This window comes from Lissotriton helveticus, chromosome 1_1 (assembly GCF_964261635.1).
Source record: "Lissotriton helveticus chromosome 1_1, aLisHel1.1, whole genome shotgun sequence".
NCBI lineage: Eukaryota > Metazoa > Chordata > Amphibia > Caudata > Salamandridae > Lissotriton > Lissotriton helveticus.
Window position 1 is genome coordinate 1,798,674,364 of NC_136057.1, and position 15,144 is coordinate 1,798,689,507.

Sequence of the window (15,144 nt, forward strand, 5' to 3'; positions counted from 1 at the left end):
GGAGGTGTTGTTGCCTTCTTTCCCTCCCGACGCGGATCCTTCCCTGTCCTTGCTGGATGTCCGGCGTGCTGTTTTGGTTTACCTTGAGTGCACGTCTTCCCTTTCCCGGTGTGATAGCCTGTTCGTGACATTCGGTCCCGTTCAATCTCGCCACAAGCCCTCTCTTTCCAGCTTGAGCCGCTGGCTTAAGCAGGCTATCCTCCTTGCCTATGCTTCACTGGGTTCGGTTGTTCCGGGGGTGGGGGGGTCCAGGGTCGTTCCACTAGGAGTGTGTCTGTGTCCTGGGCCTCCTTCAAGGGTGTCTCCACTGAGGAGATTTGTCGGGCGGCGAAGTGGTCATCCCCCCACATGTTCATGGAGCATTATCATGTTGTCCTGGGTGGTTCTGTTCCTGGGGATTTTGCTGGGGCCGTACTGAGTGCTGGAGCGGTGGCTCCTTGATGGCCCTTTTTTGTCTTGATTCAGGTTTGCTGATATTCCTGTTTTATTTCTTTTGTACTGAATAAACCTCGTGTTGGTTTTCTACTTCACCGTGTGGTGTTGTTTTTCTTGTGGTCAATGAAGCCTTTTGGCTTGGGTATTTGCTCACTATGTAAGTCATGTGGCGAGGAAGACTAACGAGGAGGTAATGCCCCGGTTACTTACCGGTAATCTTCATTACTCCCAGTATAGTCTTCCTCGCCACATGAGTTCCCTCCCCCCCTCCCTGTCTGGCTATCGGCTTCATTGTTTGCTTGGTGGTTCAGGCTGTTGGTTGGGCCGGCCCGCCTCTTATAGAGGTCAGGGGTGACTGGTCGGCCATGTTGGGAGGGGAGGGGAGGCTTTTTTTACTTTGGAGGGTTCTGTCGTGGAGCTGAAGCTCACTATGTAAGTCATGTGGCGAGGAAGACTATACTCAGAGTAATGAAGATTACCGGTAAGTAACCGGGGCATTACTGTCCCACCTACATCCCCAAACATGATGATGATGATGATTCAATCTCTGCCATGAAGCAGCTACCCCCTTCCTCTTTTGTGAAGGAAGTTTTCCCTTCTACCTTAAGCTCTCTGTGTTACCGATTATGAGTTCTTCTGCTTTCCTGATGGTCACGTGTCTTCAATCTGCGGCTTCGATCCTTCTTAACAAGTTCTCTCCCTTCTTCAGGCCTAATTCTCTACCCTCACAACACTGCTGCTTCCTCGTGATGCATCCTCATACATACATTACAGGGTTGTAGAATTTCGATCACCCAACACCCAAGACATACTTATTGGGTTTAAGGGAAACAGATTTTGAAGTTTACTTTGCCGATTGTCAAGCAGGCCCAATGTCCTGAATCACAAACCCGTTGGTGCCAGTTTACAGTACAGACCTGTGAAACAATTGTCTGCCACTAAAGTAAGATTTGTATTTATTTGAGGAAATGGTGTATGTTTCATTAATGCAAAGCTTTTACTATTAGGGCCTGTACTGGAAAAAATGCAATGAGTTCGGCCTGCTTTACAGATGTGGGTCCAATAAAAAGAAGCACTTGTACACATTTTCGCTAAATTTTACAATTTTAGATTATTTATATATTCTCAGAATGATAATTGATTATATGCAGAAGCCTGAACGCAAGATTAATGATTTTGTCTGCAAAATAAAATTTACACATAGATGCCATTTCTCTGAGACATCTTTTAGTAAAACAAGTGTGATGCATGCCAATATTTAAACAAAAAAACGTCATCATGGGTAACATGGAAATAAGTTAGGGGCCCCATTCTTAAAGAAAGAGTCAAACATAAACCTGCGGATATACTCTTTGCACTGGGGCGGGATTTACGACTTTCAGGAATTCCCAATAGTACACATAGTATAATCCCTGCAGACTTTTGTGCATTTTATTTTCTTGCTAGCCAGTGTACATGGTCACAGGTTCGACTCTAACTAGGTCGATTCAGTCTCTCATTCTTTCAAGGTCTACAAAACGAGTACCACTGAGTAATTATTTCAGTGCCAAGAGACCCAAGAGAGAATATGCATATGTTAGATTTACTGATGCAAAAATATGCTTACCAAAGGCAAATTCTTTTTCTACCCTCATCCCCTTCTTCACACCCTGGAAAAAGTTCTAGTACTACTGCCTTTGTAAGGAGTACATTTCGAACTGCTCCCAGTTCTGGTTATGCACAGATTCATGTGGCATTAACAAAACTGGAACTACCACTTCCAACCTACATCCAGCCCTATATGTACATTTGTGGGAATGTGGCCCGATTAGAGCCCTGCTATTATTCAAACCCTGATATACCATGAGCATAATCAGAGAGGCTCTTTCAGAGCTCTGATATATTAGAAAATAGCCATCATTTGTCTCCTCACTGCATGGCACCAAAGAAATAAGTGACGAGTAGGTTTTTGAAGCATCGCTTCCCTCTGGCAAGTAGATATCTTATAAAACTTCACACCTCTCTTTTACCACATCTTCATGATGATAGTCTTATCTCCCCCTTTCAAGTGACCAACCACTGCCGCCTTGTTGTTCCCTATATGAAATAGAATCAATTTCCTTTATACGACCAGTGTGCATCTTATTGACCAGTACCCTGATCATACAGCTCAATGTCAACTTAAAGACCGTTTTTTATCATTCTAAATTCAAAGCTTGAGGTGCACGGGAGAGGAATCATGGAATAGAGCAGGGTACTCAGGGTTTCAAGAAGGAACCAGCATTAGCAAAGCAAATAGGTCTTGCCTATGGGAGAGCTATTGGCAATGTATGTTAGCCAATATGTACACCAATGGGCATGCAGTTCAACAAGGCTAAAAGTTAGTGGTGTGTGGTGACGTAGACTGGAGTGGGGTAGATTGGAGTCGAGGGGAATGGGATAAAGGTGTGGTGGGTAGATTGGCGTTGAGTGGAGCGGGTTGGGTAGAGTGCGATAGAAGGGAATGGGGTCAATTGGGAGTGGAGTGGGGTGTATTGGAGTGGGGTGGAGAGGTGTGAGGTAGATTGGAGTGGGGTAGATTAGCGTGGCAGATCTGATTGTGGTAGATTAGATTGGGGTAGATTGGGGTGCAGTAGGGTAGATTGTAGTGGGGAGGGGTAGATTGAGTGGCGTAGATTGGAGTGGAATGGATTGAGGTAGGGTAGATTGGGGTGGAGTAGGATATATTAGGGTAGATTGGAGTGGGGAAGAATGCAGTAGAATGGAGTGGAGTGGGGTAGACGGAGTGGAGTGGGAGGGGTCAATTGTGTGTTATATATTCGGGTAGATTGTAGTGGGGTGGGGAGATTGGAGTGAGGTACATTGAGGAGGAGTGGGGAAGATTGGGGTGGAGTGGGGTAGATTGGAGTCCTGTGTTGTAGATTGGAGGGGTGTGGGTTAGGGTGGGTTGTACTAGATTGGGTAGAGTAGGGTAGACTGGAGTTGAGTGGATTGGGGCACACTGGTGTGGGGTAGATTGGAGTAGAAGAGTGGGGTAGATTGTATTGTGGTACACTGGGGTGAAGTGGAGTAGATTGGGGTTGAGTGGGTAGTTTGGAGTGGAGTGTGATAGATTGGAGTGGAATGGGGTGGATAAGATTGTGGTACATTGGAGTGGGGTAAATTGGAGAGAGATAAATCGGGGTAGATTGAAGTGGAGTAGGGTAGATTGTGGAAGAGTAGAGTGCAGTGGATTGGGGTAGAGTGGAGTGGGATAGATTGGAGCAGAGTGGGGCTGACTTTAGCGGAGTGGGGTAGATTAGGGTGTAGTGGGGTCGATTGGAATAAATTTGGTGGATTATGGGAGGATAAATTGGAGTGAAGTGTGGTAGACTAGTTTGGTGTGGGGTACATTGGAGTGAGATAGGTGTGGAATAGATTGGAGTGGAGTTGGGCAGAGCGGTGCTGGGTAGATTAGACTGGAGTGGAGTGGGGTAGATTGAACTGGAGTGGGGTAGATTTGGATTTCATGTGGTAGATCGGAGTTTAGTGGGCTAGATTAGGTAGAGCGGAATGGAGTGTGGTGGTTTGGGGTAGAGTGGAGTTGGATACACTGGAATGGAGCCGAGACTGGAGAGGAGTGAGAAATTGGGACAAGAAGAGTGGGGTAGAATGATGTGGAGTGGGGTAGACTGGAGTGTAGCAGGGATGATTGGGAGGATTAGATTAGGGTAGTTAGAATGGAGTGGGGTAGATTGGAGTGGGATAGAGTGGGATGAGGTATTTTGAATTGGAGTGGGGTATATTGGAATGGAGAGGGTTGGATTGGAGTGGGGTATATTGCAGTGGGGTGGGGTAGAGTAGACTGAAGAAGAATGGGGTAGATTGGGATGGGGTGGATTAATATGGGGTAGATTAGAAGGGGTAGAATGGAGAAGGGTAGATTGGAGAAGGGTCGAGGGGGTGGATTGGGGTGGAGTGGGTTAGAATGGAGTAGATTTGAGTTGAGTGTGGTAGACTGAAGTGGGGCAGATTGGATAGAGTGGGGGTAGATTTAGGTAGAGTGGGGTGGAGAAGGCTAGAGTAGGGTGGGGTGGGGTAGAGTAGAGTGGGATAGATTAGAGTGAGGTGGGTGTGACTGGAATGAAGTGGGATAGATTGTGTTATATTGGAGTGGGGTAGATTGTGGTAGATTGGAGTGGGGTAGATTGTGGTGGAGTAGGGTAGATTGGTGTAGAGTGGGGTAGATGAAAATGGAGAGGGGTTGGATAGATTGAAGTGGACGTTGGAGTGGGGTAAACTGGACTGGGGTAGATTGGAGAGGGGTAGAATAGAGTGGAGTGGGGTAGATTGGAGTAGAGTCAGGTATATTGGAGTAGAGTCAGGTAGATTGGAATAGGTTGGAATCAGCTACATGGAGTGGGTAGATTGGGGTAGATTGCAGTGAATTGTAGGGGAGTGGAGTACACTTGGGTAGACTGGAGCAGAGTAGGGTAGATTTGAATGGAGAGCTGTAGATTGGGGCGGATTGTGGTAGACTGGAGTGAGGAGGGGTTGATTGGGTTACATTGAGTGAGATGAGGTAGATTGGAGTGGGGTACATTGTAGTGCAGTGGGGTAGATTGGGTGGTAGTGGAGAAGAGTATGGTACAACAGAGTGGTGGGGGGTAGACCAGTGGTGTAACACAAGTCCCCACGGTGCGGGGGGCCCTAAGCTCCAGGGGGCCCCCACAGCACAGTACTCTGGCTGGAGAGCTCTTGATTGAGCCTGAAGGGGGCCCCTCCACGTACCTTACAAGGGGGCCCCTCAGGTTTCGTTATACCAGTGGGGTAAACTGGAGTGGTGTGGGGTACAGTGGGGTAGATTGAAGTGGTGTGGAGTTGGGTCCCAAGGTAAACCGGGGACAAGTTGATTGGATTGAGGCAGATTGGAGTGGAGTGGGATAGATCGGGTCAAATGGAGTGGGTTAGAGTGGAGTAGACTGGGATAGATTGTAGCAAAGTGGAATGGGGTGAGGTAGATTGGGGTACAATGGAGTGGAGTGGGATGGAATGGAGTAGGGTAAGTACTGTGGAGGGGCTTGGAGTGTAGTGGCGTGTTGTGCGAGGAGTGAGTGACGTAGATTGGAGTAGAGTGTCATTAAGTGTCTGAGAGTGGAGAGACGTAGAGTGGAGTGGCAAGTCGTATAGTAGAGTGGAGTGGCATAGAATGGAGAGGCGTGGCATAGAATGGAAGAGATTAGAGTGGTGTGGTAGCGCACTGCCATTACAGACAACACATTTTCAATTAAAATGATCATTACATTTGCACTGAAATACGGTTTTACTGCATGTAAATAAACTACGCTAATCACGGAGTTCAGTATTACACGTCTATTTCTCGTAGTGCAACCGGTAGCAGACATGTACTGCATCATGGATTTCATTAACCACACACAATCCCTTACGTCACTAGACTATGGAGTCATTTAATGATGGGGGTCCTGCACTCTATAATACACAAGACACTACACCTCTTGCTTAGTTAAATAGAAAATACAAACAAAACCTATATACATCATAGTTCCTAAATGAGTCATCCAGGCTCTCAAAACAACTCTCCCAGATCTCGCCGTGTGAGGCTGAGGAGACGCAGGAAAAACAACCAGTGCAGGCACTGGTGAACTAGCTAGTGAGGCAGTCCTGGGGTTTTCCTGGCCCTCTGATGACAGAGCAGTGGCGGCTCCTCTGCTATGGCAGAGAAGGGTCGCCCGACTGCTTCTAAGGAGTGCGTAGTAGAAAATATGATAATAACTTTGCGTTATTATCATTTTATGCTTTGTGCTGCTTTGCAGGCAGGCAGGCGGGTGGGTGGGGCTGCTCTGCTCTCAGAGCAGGGCAGGGGAGGCGTGGTTTGTCCTCTCCTAAGTGCACAATGACCGTTTGGCCTGACCTCTTGGGCCGCCCAAACCAGCCATACACACTTTCCTCTTTCTCCATGCAGGCTTCATTACAGTCTGTGTGGAGAACATGCCCAGGCCCCCGCTCCCTGGTTAAGCGTCGAACCATGATGCTCAAAACCAATCACAACGCTGCATTGCAGCGTTTGATTGGTCAGTGAGGGCTTCCTGTTCACAAGGAGAGCAGGAGCAGAAACGTAGGACCCGGCGGCAAGTTAGGTTTTTTATTTTTTATTTTCGTCTGCCCACTGCGCAACAGCCCCCAAGCCGCGCGCCCACCCCGCCAACCGCGAGCCACTGTGACAAATACTCACTCCAGATGTCAACAGGCAGGTGCTTGAAATCTGAGGAATCCTGTAAAATAAACTTTCCAGGGTGGTGAGCAGTCATTATGTGTCCCTTAAGAGTCACAACTTGCAATGGATCGGCATTGAATGGAGCATCAGAGTTGGCATTTTCACTACTGCCTGACAAGGACATGATCCCATTTCTGAAACGTAATTTTATGAGCACATCAACGCTTTTCAGCATGTGTCTTCATCATGGACTTACGAGATGAATCAGTGAGTGGAAATGTATTGGCATTAATTGTTCTTTTAGTGGTACACTGGGGCAGGTTCGTACCCATGGATTGCCTATAAATCAGGATCAACGAGCTTTAGCTGGTGGTAGAATTGTGGAGGGGGGTATGAACTGTAGGCACAAAGAGTAGAATGAAAAACTGCCTTGGTCTCAAGTCCCTCTAGCGCAGCACACTTTACAACTTTCTTAAGTGTGCTTATAAAATGTTCAACAACGTCTTTCGCCTGTGGCCATAGAGGTGTGCTTTTCTGATGCCTGACATTCAGATGAGTAAGTACGTTTTTGAATTCCCAACCATTGAATGGTGGGTGAGTCAGATTTTAAAATGGACAGAGCACCCCAGGATGCCAATATGCTTTCCAGTCTTTCAACTACTTGATCATGAGTGATTGACAAGAGGTCGTCCACCAGAGGAAAACAGGAGCACTATGACTACCATGAAGTAATGGCCATTTTCAAGGGGTCCAAAAAAGTCAACTGCAATTTTCTCTCTGATGTGTTTTGGAAGGTCCGACATGTTCAAAGGATGCTGTGCTGTTTCAGGAGATGAACAGTTACACAAATAACAAGCCTGGAACTCTCTCTCTCAAATCACTCAAGATGAGGGAACCATATCCGATCTCGAAAGCCTAACTTTGTGGCTACAATTCCACAGTATCCTTCATTGCAACTTTATTGACTGACTGTCGTAGTCTTTCAGGAATGACAATTCTCGAACCTCTCAAGATAATCCCTTCTTGTGTAACTGACAGTACATCACGCACATTCTTGAATTGCTGATATTTCTATTTTTATCAAGAGGTGGAGCATTCTCCAGGATTGATGCATAATAATGTCTTTGAGGATGAGCATATTCCTTTCTGCATTGGTAGCAGCACTTATTTGCTACAAGAGTGCTGGATCTCACAATTAAATTAAAATAGGCCTGGCCACTTTAGATGAGGTACCCTTATACTGTATGGGTGTCCAAGAAAAGTAGTCGGCAGGGTTTTGATCTTTTCCTGGAAGGTGCACAATGGTGTAGTCACACTCTTGCAGTCATTGTCCCCACCTCTCAATGCGAGGGGGCATCTTGACCTTTGCAGTGCTTGATGATCAAGGACAAGTGTAAAATGCGCACCATACAGAAACACATTAAAGTGTGTTTCCGTTGCGGCAAAAGCATGTCCCCACCTTCACCCTAATATGGATGGCGGTGTCTAACAGACACCGCCACCATTTGAATCCTTGAACTCCTTGACCTGGGCGGAAAAGCGGCGGACGGTCTTTCCGCCTGCCGCGGTCCCCCCCGCCATAGTAATATGGCGGGGAGAAATGGGTGGCGGGCGGGGAAGGATATCGGGCGGATCGCCACCACCAGCATGGCGGTGGTGATCCGCCCAACATCCTAATGGGGCCCATAATCTTGGCTGGATCTAGAGCCATTCCCCTTGCCGAGAAAATGTGCCCTAAGAATTTTCGTTTTGTTTTGTGAAATTCTCACTTTTCAGCATTCAACGTGAGACCAGCATCAGCAAGTAGACGGCACACTTGTGTAAAAGCTCTTTCATGTTCCTTTCGGGAGGCCCCAAATACTAGGATATCATCACTGTAATTGAAAGCATGCGTGACAGGCTGTATAATGTGATGAATTACATCTCGATAAGTTCAGCAGCTGAAGACACTTCGAAACTCAATCTTTTGTATCTGAACAAACCAATATGATTTGAAAAGGTAGTACTATATCTGCAATTTATTTATAATTCGAGCTGACACAGACCCTCCACTGTCCTTTATAAAATGTAAATGTAAATGTGGGTGTACTTGTAAAGCGCACTGCGACTCCGTGGAGTATCCTGGCGCTGAAGACCGCTGGGGAACCCGTCCTGGTTTTCCCTGTGAGATGGTCCCTTTCTGGGTATCTCCAATGTGAAACCAGGCATCCCCGGCGTCTGTGGGGGGCCGTTGTAGAGCTGAGGCAAGCTTAATGCCCAGAGTTGCCGAGTGTGTTCCCTGGTTAGAGCAGGCACCGAGGCGAGAATTATTGAGTCCGTTTTGACCCTGGTCCACGACCCTGCCGCCTCGGGAATTGAACCCTGGTCCCGGGCCGTTCTCTGCTTACAGGTCTGCCGCCTCTAACCAGTGAGCCACACCACTCCACTTTTTAGGTACCACTATCGGCGACACCCATGGAGTTGGACCAGTAGACCACTCAATGATATCATAGCAAAGTCTTAGGGGCCAATTAGGATCACGGGCGGATAGCTACAGCCCGCATGGAGGTGGCCATCCGCCCGTGATCCGACCCTGCCCGCCACCCAAATTCCCCCCGCCATATTACTATGGTGGGGGGCCGCGGCGGATGGAAAGACCGTCTGCCGCTCTGCCCGGTCAATGAGTTGACCGGGCAGAAAAGGGTTTAATATGGTGGCGGTGTCTGTTAGACACCGCCAGCTATATTACTATGCAGGCGGGGACATGCATTTCCGTGGCGGCAACGCCACCACGGAAAGGCATGCGGCGTTCGACATTGGGGGCCCGTTGCGGGGTTGCACATGGGCCCCCAGCAGTTCCATGCACAACGTGGCAGGCACCGCACGGTGCCTGCCATGTTGTGCATGGAAGTGCACAACATGCCTTTCTGGCATTGTGCGGGCGCTGCTGAGTTCACCGCCCACCACAATGACAGGAATGCAGGATGTGCCCGCCACTGTGGCGGGCGCATCCTAATTTCCCCCACGGGCCCCCCCACTTATGGCAGGTGGTCCCGTTTCCCGATAGGGTGGCGGGCAGACAAAGTCCGCCCCGCCATCCTAATTACCCCCTTAGTTTCTTTTTTTAACAGCCTCTTGTTGATGAAAGGCAATTCGACTATGTCATTGAGCTATTTGATAGATGTCCTCAATAATGTGGAGCTGCACTTTCATTGCCTTAAGTTTTCCTAATCCATGAAATAAGAACAGAAACTGATTCACTATGTCATGATGCGCACTATTAATAAAATTCACAGAAATTAGTCCCATGTCAGCAGCAGTGCTGAAACGGAGTAGTCAGGCACTTGACGAAGTGCACTGAAGGACATGAATTGGGGCTTGTATCTTTGAATTTTTTTGTTCAATATTCATCAAAAATTAACCTTGATTTTGCAATTGTGTTGAGGCTGTGCACGTGTATACTTTGGCTGGCATAAAGGTTATTGATGCACCTCTGTCTATAATGAACGGTATTATAGCAACCATTGACCTTCAGTTTGATTTTGGGACAGTGTCCATAGGAATTTCAAGATTTCACTTGTCAATCCTTTTCCGAATTGTATTCTTCCTTGCAGGAAGCCAAACCTCCATGTGCAGGTCTTTCTGTAGTCAGCATTGACATTGCACACCCATCTTTACTGTCGCTCGACAGTGACGTTGAAGAATCTCTCGATGAAGAATTAGATGACAATCAGCTTTTTCAGTTTTCAGTTTCTACTTCCCTCAACTGATTATGCTCTTTACTTCAATGGGTGGGACTGGAATGCTTCAAGAGCTTTCTGGCAGCTATTTTGTCTTCACATCATGACACACTGGGAGTCATTTTGTCTTACCGACGTGACACACTCACTCTGCAAAAGTTTACAACATAGTTCTCTTTCCCCCGACCTTTACATATTTTTCCAATGGTGGGACATTTAACATAATGTGAAAAGGAAAATCCACAGGAAAATCTAAAGGAAAATACAGCTTCATTTTCTACGGAGACATCACTTTGGGGCCTTTTAACTTGTGTTTTTTCTTGCTTGTCATACTCTACGGCAATTAATTCTGGGCTCCTCCAGCCTCCTTGTCAGCTGCTTGTTTGTCAGCATGTTCTTCAGCTCTGGTAGCCATAAGCACACACTTCAGACTGCCAATCTCTCTCAGCATTCGGCATCTGAAGGAATCGGACGGGCACACATGGCTTCTTCATCATTGAAATTGATGAACTTACTGTGTTTGATGAGCACTTGTTTTTCGACTAATTCATCCATTGTTTCGCCATCTCTGTCTCTCTTGATTAAAGATGTATCTTTCATAGTCAACATTCTGCATCAAATAGAATTTGCATATAGCACATCTTTAATTTGACGGTTTGAGATTAATTCACCTCTTGGTGTTTTCTTTATCACTTCCTTAACTCTGTCACCTGCCTAGTTTTTGAGATATTTGATGGTCTTTTGTCACCTTCTTCTTCCAGTGCATCAATGAATTCACGAAAGTATTGATCCAAACGGTTCATTCTGCTTTAGGAAGGTGCGCAGTGCCATATAAGGCGCGCTCTTCGGCAGCTATAGAAGAGTAGAAAAACTGCACTATTCTGACAGCGGCTCACAGCGCCTTTGTGAGCAGGATTTGACGGCCTAGTAAGCACAACCCCCATGCTTATGCTTGGGTTGTTTTCTTACAGCTGGTTGATCTCTTCCTCTTAGTTCTTCTTTGTGCTTATCTGCTACTGCTCACAGCGTTCTCTTTTAACTGGCTGTCGCCGCTTGTTGCTCTTTTTGTACCTGGTTGACTGCCCAAAATATCAAATCAAAAATATAGACAGCCCAGAATATCGAATTACTAAAATATAGACAGGCCAAAATATCGAATTTAGGGTATGAAAGATCGAATTCCATAATACCGAATGTAAAATATCGATTTCCATAATATCTAATTTTTTAGGGGTATGTATGGTAGTATATGTATTAAAAGTATGCATTAATTTTGTAATGTAAGTTTAAATTTTTTTAAGTAATGAATGTTATGTAATTTCATTTTTGTGTAATTGAATTCCGTAGCGTGTTGTGGGTTTATAGGGGAATAGGGTGGGAAATAATTTAATTACAGCAAATTAAATATTATTTTTTATTTATAAGTACTGATAATTAATTGATTGATAATTAATTTTTAATTGGTAATTCATTTTTATTAATTTGAAAATAATTAATATTAATTGGTAAATAATTTTTATTAATGGAGTAATTGATAATTATTTTCATTGTATTTATTTGGAGCGGGTTGTAGGTTTACAGGGGAATAGGGTAGGAAGAGATTTAATTGTAATAAAGTTAAAAAATATTGTTATTTATATGTATTGATAATTATTTGCTTGATAATTAATTATTAATTGGTAAATAATTTTTATAGATTGGTAAATAATTTTTATGAATTGATTATTATGTTAATTGTATTATTTGGAGCTGGTTGAGGGTTTATAGGGGAATAGGGTGGGGAGTAATTTAATTGTAATACAGTAAATATTTATTTTTATTTATATGTATTGATAATTAATTGATAATTATTTATTAATTGGAAATTAATTTTATTTATTAGTAATTCATTTATTTAATTGGTAATTAATTTTTATTAATTGGTAATTATTTTGTATTATTTTTTTATTGGTATTGATAATTAATTTGATTTTATTTTAATAATAAAAAAATTACCTTCCCTATTGTTGCACTCTCTGGAGTGGGAATAGTAATTTTTACCTCTACGCTATCCAACGCTTTCCCTACTGTTGCACTCTCTGGAGTGGGAATAGTAATTTTTACCCCTACGCTATCCAACGTTTTCCCTACTGTTGCACTCACTGGAGTGGGAATAGCAATTTTTACCCCTACGCTATACAACACTTTCCCTACTGTTGCACTCACTGGAGGGGGAATAGTAATGTTTACCCCTACGCTATCCAACGCTTTCCCTACTGTTGCACTCTCTTGGGTGGGAATAGTAATTTTTACCCCTCCGCTATCCAACACTTTCCCTACTGTTGCACTCTTTGAAGTGGGAAAAGTAATTTTCACCCCTACGCTATCCAACGGTTTCCCTACTATTGCACTCACTGGAGTGGGAATAGTAATTTTTACCCTCTAGCTATTCAACAAATTCTCTACTTTTTTTTACATTACATTTATTATTTTTATATTTTAAGATTTTTTACATTATTTTAAGTATGTTCTATTTAATTGTTTTTAATATTTAATTAATTTTATATTATTTTTAATATATTTAAAAAAATTGATATTTTAGTTCATTATATTTTTAACAATCTATATTTTGGATTCGATATTGTAGTACTTACCTGTTTGTAGATAGGGATTCTATATTTTGTCCTTCGATATTTTGGAGTCGATATTTTGGGCATTCTATACTATGTCCCTCGATATTAAGTCACTGAACCTTGACTGACAGCTCTCTGTTAAGTTGTGGCATAACATGTCTTATCTCAGATGTGTTAGCAATATTCTGATGATGATAAATTAAACTTTCCGTTAGCCCTTCACTTTCTTTGAAGGTCTTGTACTGGCTGGAGTTGTGTGTTGACTCCACATACGTCAACCGTTGAGTCTTCACATCGACTAAATAGTACGTGGCACACTTGAGCAGTTTGCTGGGCCTCAACAAAATCTCTGGGAAAGCACTCTTGCCTCTCCGGGTTGCTGGGTTTACGTATTCTCTATCTCGTCACCAGTTGTAGCATCCTCCCCAGCCTAGTAGCATGCAAATGAATTATGCCTTCAATGGAGCTCGGTTATACACATCTATTTCTCAGAGTGTAACCGGTAACTGACACGTACTGCGTCAAGAATTGTATTAACCACATCCAATCACTTATTTCACTAGACTACAGAACCTGTTAAGGACCACAGGGCACCAAGCTCTATAATACACAAGACACTATGCTGCACATAAACGATAATGTGTTCAAATGTTATCACCTAGTGTGTTGATGTGTTCTGATTATATTAAAAAAATGTATTTCCACCACAAAATTACAAAAAAAATGTGCTTCAGTTGTACTAATTCTGGTATATTCTGAAACATCAGCACAGTTCCTTTTTTTTAAATGAGCTAGAAAAAACATTCTACACACTCATCCTACATGGATACTCAGAAGAATTGCACATAAATTCTCTCACCTTGAAGTCAGAGAAAGAAACGTAAACACCAAGCTCCCTCGGAAGAGCTAGCTTGACATTTGACCTCTGTCTTTGAAGGCACAGCAAATGTGACAAGATAAGAACAAGATTGAAAGGCCTGTTTACAGAAAGTGAATTAGTGGAGGAATACAGTAAAGAAGATTTGGGCTAGGCTTGGGACCTATGCTGGAACATTTCATCCTGTTCCGGAGGATAAATCTGGCGTTGCCTCCGGATTGGGAGGCAAAATCTGAATCAACCAAAAGGTCAAATAGAGTTCAGAGAAGTGTGGCCTATAGGTCAGCATGCCTGCTTCAGAAAGTTTATGCTGAGAGATGGAAATGTCTGAATCCACATAATGTGAAAGGGCTATGGTGGCACTGGAATGTATGTTTTGGATCATTCACAAGTCTGAGGAGTCACAGGCACTGCCCATTTCCTGACCCTCTGTCATTGTCTCTTTTTTTGCAGAATCTTGGGACGAATATTATGATTTTTGTGAGTATGTGACACAGTACCACCACATACTGTTGTTCTACCACTTTCAAATATTACAGTAGCACACATTTGGGTCCTGATTCACAAGAGGCCTCTGCACTTGTGACAGAGGCCCCGCAGCCGCAGGGGAGTCTACGCACTTTGGGTGGAATCTCTGAAATGAAAACTATCATAGAGGAGATTCTACCCTGTGTACAGAGACTCCCCCACTACTGTGGGGCCTCTGCCACAAGTGCGGAGGTCCTACGTGAATCAGGCCTAAAGTTCTCATCCTTGCACTTTAGAATCAACATTATATAGCTTAGTGTTACTGCAGTGCTAGACCCACACATGACATTAAGCCATCGATTCAGCAATACAGTCATGGAAAGGCTGGGAGAATTCCCTTTTTTGCCAACTGCTACTGTCTGTCGCAGAGTTTCCCACAGTGGAGTACTGCGGTAGAGGACATTGAACAGACACTCACACATGTTATAAATAGGCGAGATCTCAGGGAAACAGACCAGCTGCAAATAAAGGGAAGATCTCAGGAAAAGATAACCATATACAAATACAAATTACTTGAGGGGGACCAAATGACTGCGAGTCCAGCCAAAAAGACATGCATACAAGCTGGGACAAAATGGCCACCAGTTGTGGCAAAATCGCCAACTACTGAGATAAAACGGCTGCCAGCAGTCACACAACACACCTAGGAAAACAAATAGAGAAGCTTCTGCTTATAAACCCTGAATTTCAAAAGTCTGAAATAACTGCCCTAGACCACGTGCCCCTTCCCAAACATAGTAGAAACAGCCCACTCACTCCAAACCAAGAGAACTGAAGGAA

The 15,144-nt window shown here is 44.3% G+C and overlaps 1 protein-coding gene across 2 annotated transcripts in view; it reads left to right on the plus strand.

Moving 5' to 3' along the window:
* LOC144752976 (pentraxin fusion protein-like) overlaps positions 1 to 15,144 on the plus strand; it is a 220,368-nt gene that overhangs the window by 54,008 nt on the left and 151,216 nt on the right. For both annotated transcript variants that reach the window (XM_078640788.1, XM_078640796.1), the window contains exon 2: positions 14,290 to 14,316. In XM_078640788.1, the coding sequence (XP_078496914.1) occupies positions 14,290 to 14,316 (27 nt within the window). The remainder of the gene's footprint in view (positions 1 to 14,289; positions 14,317 to 15,144) is intronic.